The sequence below is a fragment of the Gossypium raimondii genome, chromosome 7, assembly GCF_025698545.1.
Source record: "Gossypium raimondii isolate GPD5lz chromosome 7, ASM2569854v1, whole genome shotgun sequence".
Taxonomy (NCBI): domain Eukaryota; kingdom Viridiplantae; phylum Streptophyta; class Magnoliopsida; order Malvales; family Malvaceae; genus Gossypium; species Gossypium raimondii.
In genome coordinates this window covers 2,095,364-2,109,605 of record NC_068571.1, presented here as the reverse complement: position 1 = coordinate 2,109,605, position 14,242 = coordinate 2,095,364, and the positions used below count along the sequence as shown (strand labels likewise).

At 31.1% G+C, this 14,242-nt stretch overlaps 1 protein-coding gene across 4 annotated transcripts; it reads right to left on the bottom strand.

Annotated features, from left to right (window-relative positions):
* Window positions 1-2,187: 2,187 nt before the first annotated feature.
* LOC105768456 (peroxidase 31) lies at window positions 2,188-5,404 on the bottom strand. 4 transcript variants are annotated; one of them, XR_008198015.1, is made up of 3 exons: window positions 4,339-5,404; window positions 3,452-3,660; window positions 2,188-2,514 (listed from the first exon to the last, which is right to left on the bottom strand). XR_008198015.1 is itself a non-coding variant. In XM_052633807.1 (2 exons), the coding sequence occupies exons 1-2, from the start codon at window positions 5,298-5,300 to the stop codon at window positions 2,469-2,471; spliced, it is 1,008 nt and encodes a 335-aa protein (XP_052489767.1). In that variant the 5' UTR covers window positions 5,301-5,404; the 3' UTR covers window positions 2,188-2,468. The 4 variants fall into 4 exon arrangements, 2 of the variants coding, with proteins under 2 accessions (XP_052489767.1, XP_012443831.1); XR_008198016.1 differs by having other exon boundaries at window positions 3,504-3,660; XM_052633807.1 differs by lacking the exon at window positions 3,452-3,660.
* Between the last annotated feature and the right edge of the window lie 8,838 nt (window positions 5,405-14,242).

The window sequence follows — 14,242 nt, the reverse complement described above, 5'->3', positions numbered from 1 at the left end:
ATTGTTTTATAACCCAAGAACCAAATGGTCGAAGTGTCAACCGTTGCGACCTTTCTAGAGGAAAGTTACATAGACGACTTTAAAAGTTGAAGAACTTTCAAGAAATAAAGAGAGCCCTAAAGTTTTGATAGTAGTTTATATTTTAAATAACCTACAAATAATCAATGACACAAGGAACCTCAACATGGTGGGAGAATCTCTAGGAGACCGGATTGCATGTATAATGACAATGTTTATAACATGAAAATTCTCGAACAAGAAGGTGATGATTCGAGCTCGTGCTTATATAGTTTTTAATGTCATATGTGTTCCTTATGCTTTTACGTTCTTATTTTTAATTTACTTCTACAATAAAATATATATACTTTTATTAAGGCTTAATACACATTTTAGCCTCTGAAATATACTGCTTTTTCTCACTTTGTCCCTTAAAGATTTTGTTGTTTCACTTCAATCCTTAATGTTATTAGACGTTCCAAGTTCAGTCATTTGGATGTTAAAAAAACCAGTTGGGATATCCAATCAATCATAAACTGTCATGTGGCATATAATGACATTGCCATCCAAGAAAACCTAAAAATTAATAAAAGTATAAAAATTTGCAAAATTTTAAGAAAAAATATATAATTGTTTAAAAATTAAAAATATGTTAGAAATTTTTAAAAATTGTAAGGACAATAAAATTTATTACAAACTATAAAAATTAGAAATTGTAAAAGATTGTAAAAAAATATTAAAATAGGAAAAATTGTTTAAAATTTTCTATTTAAGTAACTGTTTAATTATTTAATCTCCAACCCGATCCAACTATTTTTTTCTAATTTCACCTACTCCAAAAAAAAAAATACAACCCTAATAGAACAAGTGGAGTTAAAACTATTCTCATTTTGAGTCCCAAATTATAATTGCTGAATTGACGCTTAGTAAATGGGGCAATTTACCAATAAAAGCTCTTTTTCTCAAAAATTACCGAACCCATTTTTTAATTATTTACCGGAATGGTCCTTTTTTCGGGAAATCGCGTCCACGTCAGTGCGATGTCAGGGTACGCATCAGGAAATCCCGTCCACGTCAGCGCGAGATGCTGACGTGGAAGGAAATCGCGTCCTTGACGTCGGCCCGCGCGTGAATAGTACCCAACGATCAAAAAAATAAAATACTGGGCCCATTTCGATAAATTTTAAAAATATAGGGCTTTTTTGGTATTTTGAAAAAATAAATTTTGAATCTTTTTGTACTTGTATTCATTTTTTTAATCAATTAACTCTTCAATATTACATCAATAGCAACAAGTACAAAAAAGATTCAAAATTGTTACCAACAAAATTTGAACCAAGGTACTAAGGGAAAAGAGCAAGCATCTTAACCAACTAAGCTAAACTAATTAATTAACATATTATAGAAATATTGTTATTATCTTAATTATATTACTTACGTTCTAACGATTTATCGGACCAATATAAGCCTCGTGGGCTTTATTCATGCTGGGCTCAGATTTGATAGTGTGTATATACATACACACGAATAGTGAAGATTTATAATTCTATAAATAAAATTAAAAATGTGTTTCAATGTATTATGTGATTTTATATGTTTATTTTATAATTCATTAAATAATATATTTTTACTTAGTTGGTTTAGTTTATAATAAAAGTAAATTAATGAATTACAAATGATTAAGAGAATAAAATAATATTTGAAAACTAATGAAAGTAAAAAAATGTGAAAAACAATCCATAGTAAAATATTACATAATTAAATGTTTTCACTCAAATATAAGTGAAAATTTCATTTACAAACAACCATTCATATTAAATAGTAACGAAAATCATTACTATTTCGGTGAGCGAAACAAAACCTATTAAATGATATTAAATATATTTTTCAGTAATTCTTTTAATGCTATTTGAATGAAAATCTATTTATATTTATAGCACAGAATATAAGTTTTAATTAGTATATAATTGTAACACTAATTATTAAGTGATAATTAATTGAAAATAATAAATGTAATTTAATATGAATTTAAAGTTATTTAACGTAAAACATATCTATTAGTTTTGTATTCAAGATTGAGATTGTAGCATTATTTAACGAATTGGAATGTGCTCTCCTAATCTCTGTTTCAAAGTTCTTTAAAGAGGTAATGTAGTATTTTGTAAATGAGCAATCCATAAAAAAGGAAAATTAAGAACTCTTCAAAATATCCTTAATTGATTAAATAGCTTCACCACTAATAACCATGAAAACTTTTGCACAACATCCTTTAAATGTCAAAATAGGCAAGTTACATTGTGTCTAGTTGCAAAGTGAGTTACATTTGACAACACTAAAATTGCAACAAATTCTCTCAAGCAAGGAAAGTATAAAAAAAAAAAATCTTAAACTTAAACTCCTCCTAAGAGACACCAGCAATGAACATTAATCATCAAAGCAACATTAGTCATAGCATTAGTAATAGCAAACCATCAAAGTAGCATAATCCACCATCCATCATAAACCTTCAGCAAACAACTGGAAAAAGAAAATTATGTCTCCATAAATAATCTTGCTTGACTAAATATTTCACCAATAATAGTGAAATTTGTTGCACAATATCTCATAAAAAAAATTGCACAAAATAGTCAAAATCATGGAGCAAAATATACCAACAAAATAGACAAATTGCATTGCCTCCAGTTACAACTGATGGTGCAACGTTAAACACAGATGAGTTATGAAATTAATGGTTTGAGAATAGATATTCTAATTGGTTGCATTGCTAAAAGCTAAAAAGTAGTAGAGCATAATAAAGGGAATGACAATTTTTACCGGTAGAAATAGATGAAAATTTGAACAGAACACTTTGATCTAACATATAAAAACTAATTTGTCTATTTTTTGAATAAAATATATGAAAATATATTGAATAAAAATGTGAAATATAAAATATTTTTAAGAAAAAAAAGTCAAGAGAAGCCTTGTGTGAAATAGTACGGAGCTTAGAAATCTTTGCAACAGTGAGTATGGCTGTTTACTATTAAGCTGTAAAATTAAGGACCTGAAATTGTAGAATATATCGTCGGCAAATGTATAATAGCCACTAGCATTAACGTCAAAAGGATTTGCAACAAAGCTTTGTACCTCTAGAGGAGACAATAGTGGTCAGGTAGGCGAGAGAGTACTTTAAGTGGTTGGTGCAGTGCAGCCCTATTTTGCTCTTACAAGTTTTATCAAGGAACAGTCAATTCAATGATGAGCTTGACTGAAGTCTAGGCTAATGACAGCTGTAGTCTTCAATATCATAAAGTATTATATGTTCAATAAAAATAATCTAATTCGGCTATAGTTCAAATTCAAACTAGAAATAATTGAGTTTAAAGTCTAGCATGAAAATTGATTTAATTTGATAAACAAGCCTAATCAAAATCAATTCAAGTAATTAAACTCGGTAGATGAGCTTTAATTATACCCTAGGTGGGATGGTGATAAGGCATTTCCAGTTCATAACTTTAAGCTCAAACCTTGAAGAAATTGAATTGATCAAGTTCCGGCATTTCCAGCTCATAACTTTAAGCTCAAACCTTGAAGAAATTGAATTGATCAAGTTCCAATCCTCAAAATAGTTTTAAAATCAGATTGATTTCTTGGAAAATGGTTTCTTTCATTGGCAGTTGAATTCTGCGAACATACAGGAAAAGTACAGAAAATCTTTCAAAAACTGAACCACTCCACATGGTAGCAGTTGGACAATATGTTGCTTCAACTCTCTTCATTTTTCAAGTATAGGTATCCCTATACATATAATCTTTCAAAAACACTTCAAATGCATCAAATAGTTTAATAAAAAAAAAACTATCCACCTTACACTATGTTGATTCAACACACAATCTTTCAACTACATAAAAAGAAGTTAAATAAATAAATGAATATTATACCCTGCTGCAAACATAGTGATTACCCAAGTTGAGTAATAGATTAAGTGCATGGATAAAGGCATCATGTATATATATTTGATTCTTGAAGAAAACAAAGAAAAGAGACAAAAGTAAACTCAAAAATAAATTAAACAATCCAAGAGCATCAAACTCCAAACCCCCCAAGAAAGGCATCTTTCTAGCTGATTTCATGGTGTTAATCATAGATAGACATAGGTATGTACAGAACCAGAAGCAGTGAAGAACAGAAAGAAGAGATTGGAACTTTGAAACCCAGAACACAGAATATGTAAATATGTATAAATTTTAAGCCTGATGTGACAATTGATACAAATAAAGACAAGGGTATAATAAATCTTTCTCAAAAGAACAAACCAAAATTAACAAAGATAAAAAAAGCTCTCAGTTTACAGCATCACACCTGTGTCTAATCTCTCCTCTTCTCCCAGTTTTGATCCCATAAACACTTAGCTTCTGCATAGCTTTAGCGAAATCTTGAAAGAACTTGTTTTGATCCCTTGCATACAATTCCACAAATGGTTTTGTTCTGGGATCACCATACAATCCATGATCTGATTCCAAAAGCCCCAAACCCTTTGGTAGATTTTGATAATACAAGTTATCAAATTTGTTGGGGGTCATAATATCATTAAAAACTGATAATGTTGGGTTATTTGGATAACCTGAACAAGCTTGTTTCAATGCTTGAGCAAATCTAGGATTATAATGGGTATCATTGCTTATATTTGAGCTAAACTCTTTGCAATGAGAAAACCCAATTGTATGCGCTCCACTTAAAGCCACCATTTCTTGAACAGTGAACCCACTTGAAGAGAAAAGATTTATAAGTTGTGACATACTCATGGTGGGTTTAGGTAACTTCCCTTCTAGTGAAGAAGCTGATGAAACTCGTGAATCTTTGCGACCCAGATAAACATTGTAGTACGGTCCACCAAGCATGGTGACTAAGTCACGAGTAGCGACGGCGAGGATGTCGGAGCAAGAGACGGTGTTGGGACAGGCGAGTTCAAGGGCTGTTTTGGCTCGAACAATGAGGTCAAATGGATCTCCAGGGAGAGATAAGTTGATGTCGGCATCACGTTCAGCTTTGTTGAATGCGGTGGAAGATATGAGGATGGAACCATCGCAACCGTTGGGAAGACAGTCGTGGAAAAATAGACGGAGTGCACCGGCGGCGGTTGTGGGGCTGGTGATTTGCTTGTTGGTTATGGTGTCTTGCATGATTTTGGTGAAACTGGGACAGGTTTTGGAGTAGTAATCTAAGCTTAACCTTGATTCACAAAGCAATGCCGTGGAGAAGAGTAAGAAGAGGACAATAACCACGGCGGACGGCGGTGTTTGTGGCAGAGATGAAGGTGCCATTTTCAGCTGAATTAAGCTGAGGTTTGGAAGAAAAAGAGTAAAGGAAGAGAGAGATGGGGAAGGCTACTTTTAAGCTTTGAGCTGCGTGGGACTGGGCACTGGATTTTTCTTCTTTTTTTCTTTATTGCTATTTAGTGAGAAAGTGTACAATGCGGTAGAAATCACGGGATGTATGACGTGGACGCGTAGCATGCGGAAAAGGATACCGTTAGTCTTAAGCGCACGATATGATGAAATCTCAGCCGTTGATAAGCATGTGATGCTACGATTGGGGAAATTAAATTTTTTTCTCATAGGTTTTCTTGGGATAAAACAATATTTAGTCACTTGAATTTGATAAGAGTTTTCAATTAGGTCCATACACTTTTTTTCTGTTCAAATTAATCCTGTAATTTGACAACTTATCTCAATTTTGATCTCTCTAATGATATCACACTTTAAAGTTATATCACGTCATCACATCATCGTTTTATAAAAATTATAACTAAAATTGGAAAAAGTTGTTAATTTTGAAGGCTAATGTGAGCTAAAAAGAAGTTAAAGGACTGAGTTGAGAAAAATTACCAATGTTACTTTATTAATACTATCCGTTGTTAAACAAACCTAAAAGAGTTCAGGCTCTACTGCTTTGTAATATGTTTTAGATTCTATTTTTCCTCCCAAAAGAATAAAAATAAAAATGGAACGATGATTGGAATTTAATTTTTTAGATTTTAGATTTTAGAGTTTAAGTTTAATTATTAACACAATTAATTTTTTATTAAATTTATTGATGTGAAATTTTTGAAATAAAAATAATCCACTTGATAGCCATTAATTAACTTAAATTTAACCAAAAATATATAGTGTTATTTGTATTTTGAAATATGAAATGTAGAGAGACTAAATTTCATGAAATCAAACTATGGAAACTAAATTCTAATTTTTGAAAAGTACAGGGACTTGTGGCACATTTTAATCTCTTCTTAATTTATGAACTTAAAAAAAATACACTAGGGTGATTATTACAATTACTTTATATAGTAAAAATTTTATTTATTTAAATTTAAGATCGAGAAAATAACGAGATTTTAGTTTAACGGTAAAGTATAAATATAAAAAATTAAAAGGTATAGGTTTAAATTTTCTTAGTCTTAACTTATATGGAATTAGTATTAAAAATTGTGAGTCCCGTTTAAACTAATTATTCATTGTTTTATTTTTACCTATTTTAACACATATATATTACATGAGATTTTTACTTAGGTTATTACATAAATAACCAAAACGGCCATTAATGGCATGATTTTAATAAAAAAAATATACAGTAAAAGTACTATTGAGGTCATTGTACTAGTGTCACGAGGTTAGATATTTCGTCTCGCGATCCGTGCGGCCTTAGACGATCCATTCGTCCAAACTCGCTTAAGTTATCATTTACTCAAGTGAGGATTCCTTAAGAATTCCTCCAAGGTACTAATTTGTATAGCGGAAGTAATTTATGCCAAAAGAAACTTACAAAGAACAACAGAAACAGCACACACAAAATGTTTGAGTAAATGTTTTCAATATTTTCTTATTCACAAAGAATAATGAAACAATGAATGGAGTGAGTACAAATGAAGGGGAGGCTTTTTTTTTTATAGTTGAGCTCCCCCAAAACCGACGATCAAGATTACAATACATCGACGGACGAGATTCATCCTATCCCTTAAATCATGGGATTTACAAGATATGTTATATCAAATCTAATCTAATCTTTACAAGATATGATTCTATCAATCTTCTAAGGTTAGTTACCAAAATAACCTAAGTTGTCATATCTTCATTATCGAGCCAACTGGGCTTCAATCTGACAGGCTTCTCAACAGGTTACCGAATCGGGCCAATTCTTGCAGGCCAAATGATCTTCATCTACACAATAAACCCCCATTGGATGCATTTGGTGCAATGGTCACGGGCTTTGAATTGCGGCCCGTGACATTCTCCTCCACCCATTCTCGCAACGCCCTCGTTGCGACTTCCAAATGGCACTGACTTGATTCGTCTCGGTCTCGCCTAGACGCCTTAACTTTTCCTTCCTTCGAGACTTTTGCCTCGGTTTACATCGCTTCTTAACTTGAACTGTCTTACTCGTTGCATTTACTCTAGTCAACTGTCCCACTTGCATCACTTCTTTTCCCTTGAAGTCTGATGCACCACCCACCTCTCCTATAGGTGGAAGCCTTGTTGATGACTCGGCCAACTCTGACACTTCACTCTAGTTGAGCCTCATTGGTCCCAGCTTTACTATTTTCATCGCAACTTTTTCCCTTTAGTTTAATGACAAACTCACATCTTCCTTGGGTGGAAGCCCCTCTAATGACTCACCAAACTCAGAAATTGCCTTTCCTTTGACTACGGCTTGTTTTGGATAGTTCCGCAACTCATGCGAACCACGACACAAGAAGCACTTTACTCGCTTCTTTTTGCTCCTCTTCGCCCTCTTGGCTACAGCTTTCCCTTGTTCGAACCAAGCTTCTTGGGCTCCTTATCTGCTCAATCGTCCCCTTTGATGACAGACTTCTTCAGACACTTCCGCAACTTATGCAGATCATGACATAAGAAGCACTCTACTGGTTTCTTCTCGCTTTCAACCTCCTTGGCTTCGACACCCATTGCGCTTAAACCAAGTCCCAAGGTCTTACCCACCGGTTTCTCTTTCTTAGAAAACGCAGTTTTCTTTAGACATTTCTTCAATATATGTGGACTGTCGTAGAGAAAGCATTTCAACTTGTCCCTTTTTCATGTTGGGTTTCTTCTTCCCAACTCGTGGTTTTCCATTACCACCATTGCCGCCATTGTCATTGCCATCAACAACATTTTCCTTGTGATCCTTTTCACATACGCCCCTTTCCTCGGACTTGGAAGACCCAAGCTCGTATTTCCCTAGACTACGCTTGACCACGGATTCCGCTACCGTCATAGCTTCTGATAGCTTTTGGACACCTCTTTTTTCCACCTCATGTTTGACCCACGGCTTCAATCCATTCTGAAAAGCAAGCAATGCTTCTTTCTCGGTCACATCTGAAACTTGGAGCATGAGTTCCTTGAACTCTCGAACATACTCCCCCACTGTGCCTCATTACGTTATCTCTTGCAACTTTGCCCAATCTTCTTCCTCAAAAAATTCTGGGTAAAACTGTCCCTTCAACTCATATTGGAATTCTTACCACGTCCCAATCTCACATTGCCTTTTATCTGTGGTCCTGCCTCGCCACCATAAAAGCGCAATATCAGTAAGAAGCATTGAAACTGTGTTTACCTTAATCTCATCATCCACGATGCCTTTGGCACGGAAGTAGTTTTCTATCCTCCACAAACAATTGAATTAGTAGTGTTAATATGGAAGCAAGATGATGATAATATTAATAACCTAAATAAATTGAATTAAGCCTAAATCTACTCCTAAGTTCATGTATCGGTTTCTCCTATCCCTTATTTCAACTATGCGAGTTCCATTAGCCTAGATTCAATTGCTTTACCTAATTAATTATTGATGTAGGGCTCTATTCAACCAGCTAATCATCAACCTAGCTACGCCTTTCAATGTTTAACTAACCTAATAAGTCGTCAAGAACTACTTATCTCTCGACCTCACAGTTCAAACTGATTCGAGGCTAAGGTGTTCACGGATAGGCCATACCAATTTTGGGTTAATTCTCCACCTAAATGACTTCTTATGGTCATCAAGCCTAGGGTTTAAGTTCTTTCCCAAACAGCTGATCCGCTAAGAAAACTATACCTTTCAATCAATTAATAAGATTAATACAATTGAAACATGCGAAATATAGATAAAGTATAAATTGATTCTAATCTTTACACAAACATCAATTAATAATGTTAAGAAAGAGATACAAAGAATAGAATAAAAGAAAGAAATGCTCATGGATTTATCAATGAAAACATGGCTCTAGAACAATCTCCACTCGCGAGAGTCTCACTTCGAAATAGGATCTTCCGATTACAAGAACATAAATTACCCTAAGTAAAAACTAATAACGAAATAAAGACCCTAAGTATACTTTTTGTCTCGTTAAAATTGTGTATTTAAATTGATTACAATGAATTTTATTGAGGCTAAACTCGAAATATTAATGTACCTAAATTGTCCTTGAATTCCTTAGAGTTCGACTAGGACAAATACACCTAATTTCCCTCCAAAATGTAATTATCATGTGCAAGAATTTTTTGGGCTGCGTAAGGGCTATGTTGCAACACAGACCTGCGATGTTGCAACACAAGGGGTATGTCACGACACAGCAGGGAGCGTGTCGCGACATCGAAGGCAGTTTCGCTCCAGGACTTGTTTTTGGCTTCTGTCTTCGATGTTGAGACATCAGTGTCTTGGTGTTGTGACATAAACATCAGTTTCGACCTGAATATGCATCTTTAGCTCCCAATTTGTCCTACAAGACCATGTAACCTTATTTAGATATATAGAATGTAATAAAAACTACTAACAAGCATAAATTACTACTTTAAGCATGAAAACCTAAATATATACTAAGATGATTTGATTTAACTATTAAACAAGCTGAAGTTATGTGTAAAAAGGATGTAAACAATAGTGTAATTCAAGGCAGATCACTCTCCCACACTTAACTTGTTACTTGTCCTCAAGCAACCAAAACACATATACGAAAAAAAAATGAAAATGACTTGATTTCTTTCTTTAAACAAGCTAGAGTTAGTGAAGACGGATGTAAATAAGAACCTCACACCTAAACTCCCCCACACTTAACTTTTTGCTTGTCCTCAAGCAAACCAAGTCTAGACACCTAGCATGCCATAAGAAGACGCCCATTGGATTTTATTACTACTACGAACATGATTGTCAAATATTAAAGGTATAATAATTCCTATCGCACATGTAACTTAATCTTGATAGTTCGATACCTTGAGAACTTTTAAAGCAAATTAGGATAAGTTTACAAAGTTACATTACTAATAAATTAAAAGCAATTCTCATGACCAAATGTTTAATAATATCACCATTAACATAAATCAAACATATATATAACAAACACAATCATGTGAATCAAAAAATAATTGGGTGATTGGCTCCTATTGGCACATCCTTCATGCTAGCAGTGTCCAAGCCGAGCTATAGGCACTTAAAGATGGGCTCCAGCTAGCTAGATCACTCAACCTCAATGACCTTGAGATTGAAGTAGATGCTACTACCATTATTTCCTTCATTTCAAATAATTACTCTACTAATTTGATTTTATCTCCCTTAGTTGATGAGTGCATGATACTCCAGCAGTCTTTGACTACAAGACCTTTGTAACATATTGCTTAAAAAGGGAACAAATGCGCTGATGCACTTACCGGGTTAGGGAGTAATTTCCAGTTTAACTATCCTTCAGACATATTTGTAATAATCTTCCTAATTGTTTGGAACCTTTAATTGTATTTTGTATTTAGCTTGACTGTTTTTAATCGTTTACGAAAATAGTTGCTTTCATAAAAGGAAGTTGGGTATGGAATAGAAATGTGTTGGCGGTGTGGCCGAACAGTCACCATCAAACCGGTTATCATACAACTGGATCCTATAGAGATTTGTGATTGATGATTTTGAAAAAAATACAAAATAAAACTAAGCAAAAGTGAATTGGAAAAGACAGGAAAGCGTAGGCAAAGCAACGCTGTATTTGGCGCATCTCTCGCCCATCACATGACGAATCAAATTCGTTTCAACGCGGCGCAATGCTATTTAATGGGCCCAAACCCCCAAATTATTGCTTTATTTTTTAAGGTTAATCCCTTAACTTTTGCAATTAAGAATTATATACTTATATATTAGAAGAGTGTTTATGGCATTTGCAATGAGACACGTCTACTTTTTTTTTTTTAATTTTGAAATTTGAAGGTGTATGATGTTTTATCCTTCACAATATAGGAAAATGTTAAATTTTAATTTTAATTTTTATATTTTAATTTCTAATATAATTTTGTCATTATATTTTTATAATGTTATCAGTTAATTTTTTATTAAAACATTACCTGGTTTTATAGGATTTGAATGTCTTTAATAACTGACACATCTTTTAGGTTTATTTTACCCTTTTTTAATCAATATAAGATGATGGTAAAATTTTAATTTTGACCCTATACTATGTTAAAACTTAGATTTAATTTTTGACATAATTTGGTCTCTTACTTTTATAATATCATTAGTTAGTCTAAATAGTTAATATTGTTATCTATTTCAATTATAATGCTAATGCTATTCTTTCTTAATAGCGTTGTTCCACTAAACAAATTATTTTATCATAACGGATTCAAATGAGTGGTTTTAAGAAGAAAAAAACCCACATAAACATTTTTAACATTATTTTTTACACCACTACTAAATGATTTTTTTATTTTAAAATTTCACACTAGTGGATTTGATAGGATAATTTTTAATAAGGGTAACAACTACAGTTGAATTTTTAAATTTGAAAATTGGAAAGATTTTTAATTTTTAAAATGTATGACGTATATAGGGACTTAAAACATATTTTAACCTTCAAATTTTTACTCTATAATTTGATACAAACAAATAATTAACTTAATGCTAAGTATGGGAAATCATACTAGTATATTTTTATTTTAATACTTATTTGATAATTAAGTCTATTTTAGTATTTGAATTTAATTTTGAAAAAATGTGATGATGTAATACTCAAAAATTATATCATGTCATCACTTGAAAATTAGATATATATATATATATATATATATATATATATATATATATATATAATCTAAAAATTAAAGAGTTATGTTTCTTTTATATATCAAGTGATGATGTGACACCACACTTTTACAGAATTCAAATTTAAAAATCAAAACTAAGGGTCTGTTTAATTGACGGAATTGATTTTTCAGAAAATCATTTCTAACTTTTCCAGCGTTTGATTGACGGAAAACATTTTCCCTTTGGAAAATGAACTCCAAAACTAGGGAAAATGGGTTACATTTTAGGGAAAATGTCTTACCCTTTCAATTTCCGTAAGATATTTTCCGTGCTCTCCTCTCTATCGCCTCCTTCATTCCTTCCTTCGTTTCCGGTAGAAAACTTCTTCTGTTTATTGATTTTCCAGTAACTTATTTTTTTAATTATTCAATACTTTTTTTAACACAATTACAAATAATTTATTTGATATTAGTTTTTTCAATTTATATCGATTAATATTGTAGCTTAATAATTGAGTATTATTATAAATAAATCATTGCAATATATGTAAAAATAATTTAAAATATAAAAATTTATTAATATATATTAATATATGTAAAATAACTTTTCGAAAATATTTTCGAGAATCGCCAAAGCAATGAGAAAATATTTTACATGATTCAATCAAACACCGAAAATATTTTCCAATAAATCATTTTAGAAAAGTAAAACATTTTCCGAAATCATTTTACGGAAAATATTTTCTTGGCAATCAAACAGACCCTAATTTATCATCAAGTTTAAGTAACAAAATAGATATAAAAATACAAATATCAAAATGGATCAAATTACCAAATCCAAAGGTCAAAATTTATATTTGGATAATATTAGTAATATCACATGTGTAAATCACGTATTTAGAACGCATATGTACTTTTACAAATAACATCTAATAAACAATGAGACATATTATTTGAAACTAAAATAATAACAACACATATGCAATATGTACAAATTTGAAATCAAACAAATTAGTCTAAATTGTGAGTGAAAATAAATTTAAATAAGTAAATGCAAGTGATTAAGAATATTAAATATACTCCAGTTACTTTCTAGCTCATATTGTCATTTTTTTATAGAATATTAAGTAACACTATTTAACATATTATCAAAATGTTAAAATATTATCGTATTGCTTTAGTTGAAGGGGTAAAGTTGAGGTTTTATTCATGCCGAATGGTATGAGTCCAAATCTCATCATTTGCAATTTTCTATTGATTTTATTTAAAATGTAAAAGATAACGCTCCTTTGTAATACTAATATAATTCATTTAAAAATGTAAAACTAATTTAATAATTTAGTAATTTACCCAATCAAGTTAATGTTTGGTTCTTGGTGACACTAATTCAATTTAAAATTTGAATAATTGTGTACATGATTTTGATTCACTCCTTCAATTTAGAAAAAATATTTCAATATTTATTTATATTAAATTTAATAAACATATAATATCTATAGTCAGTCTTCTCTATAACCATCACCCACTATAATAACATTTCACTATAACATTAAGTTTCTAGAGTAATCGATTGTTTATATTTTCTTTTAACCTCTATAACAACTTTTCACCGACAACAACATTTATAGTCATGAAGTACATTCTTTATTAAATTAGTTTTCTATAACAACATATGGTCTAAATTTTTAAGTAAAATTATAGTTATTTCATATAAATAAACCTATTAATTATCATTTATTAAATGAAAATTATCTCAATTAAAATATTATTTCAATAAAATAATTAAATTTCACTAATGAAATTTATTAATCATATTTTATTAAGTGAAAATAATATTCAATGAGTGGAATTAAAGACATCAATTTAAGAAATTATTAATTTCCTTAATTAAATATTCTACTATGAATTTAGAATATCATAAACTTATAAATTGATTACTTGAATTTAGTAACTTATGATAAATTAATTAATGTAATTTGATAACTCATATTGATTAACCGAACTTATTAGATTGATGAATTTTATAATTAATCATGTGAAAGAATGTAAAATAAAATATGCATAAAATATCATTATCGTCTTTTAATTTTGTTGATTTGATTCCTACTTTCTTTCTTTTTTTAACGTAGTTCTTACTTACTTTTTTTTATGAAAATTCACGATATAAATTTTATTGTAAGCTTACAATGATTATCTCTCTATAGAAAATCTAAAAATTATCCCAATGCATGGTATCA

What these genes read in the sequence shown, in the direction of transcription:
- LOC105768456 (XM_052633807.1), bottom strand. Translation starts at nt 5,300, where the DNA reads ATGGCACCTTCATCTCTGCCACAAACACCGCCGTCCGCCGTGGTTATT. An exon ending in AGAGGAGAGATTAGACACAG is followed by an intron (nt 2,515 to 4,338) that starts GTGTGATGCTGT and finishes TTCTTTTTCCAG; the next exon opens with TTGTTTGCTGAAGGTTTATG.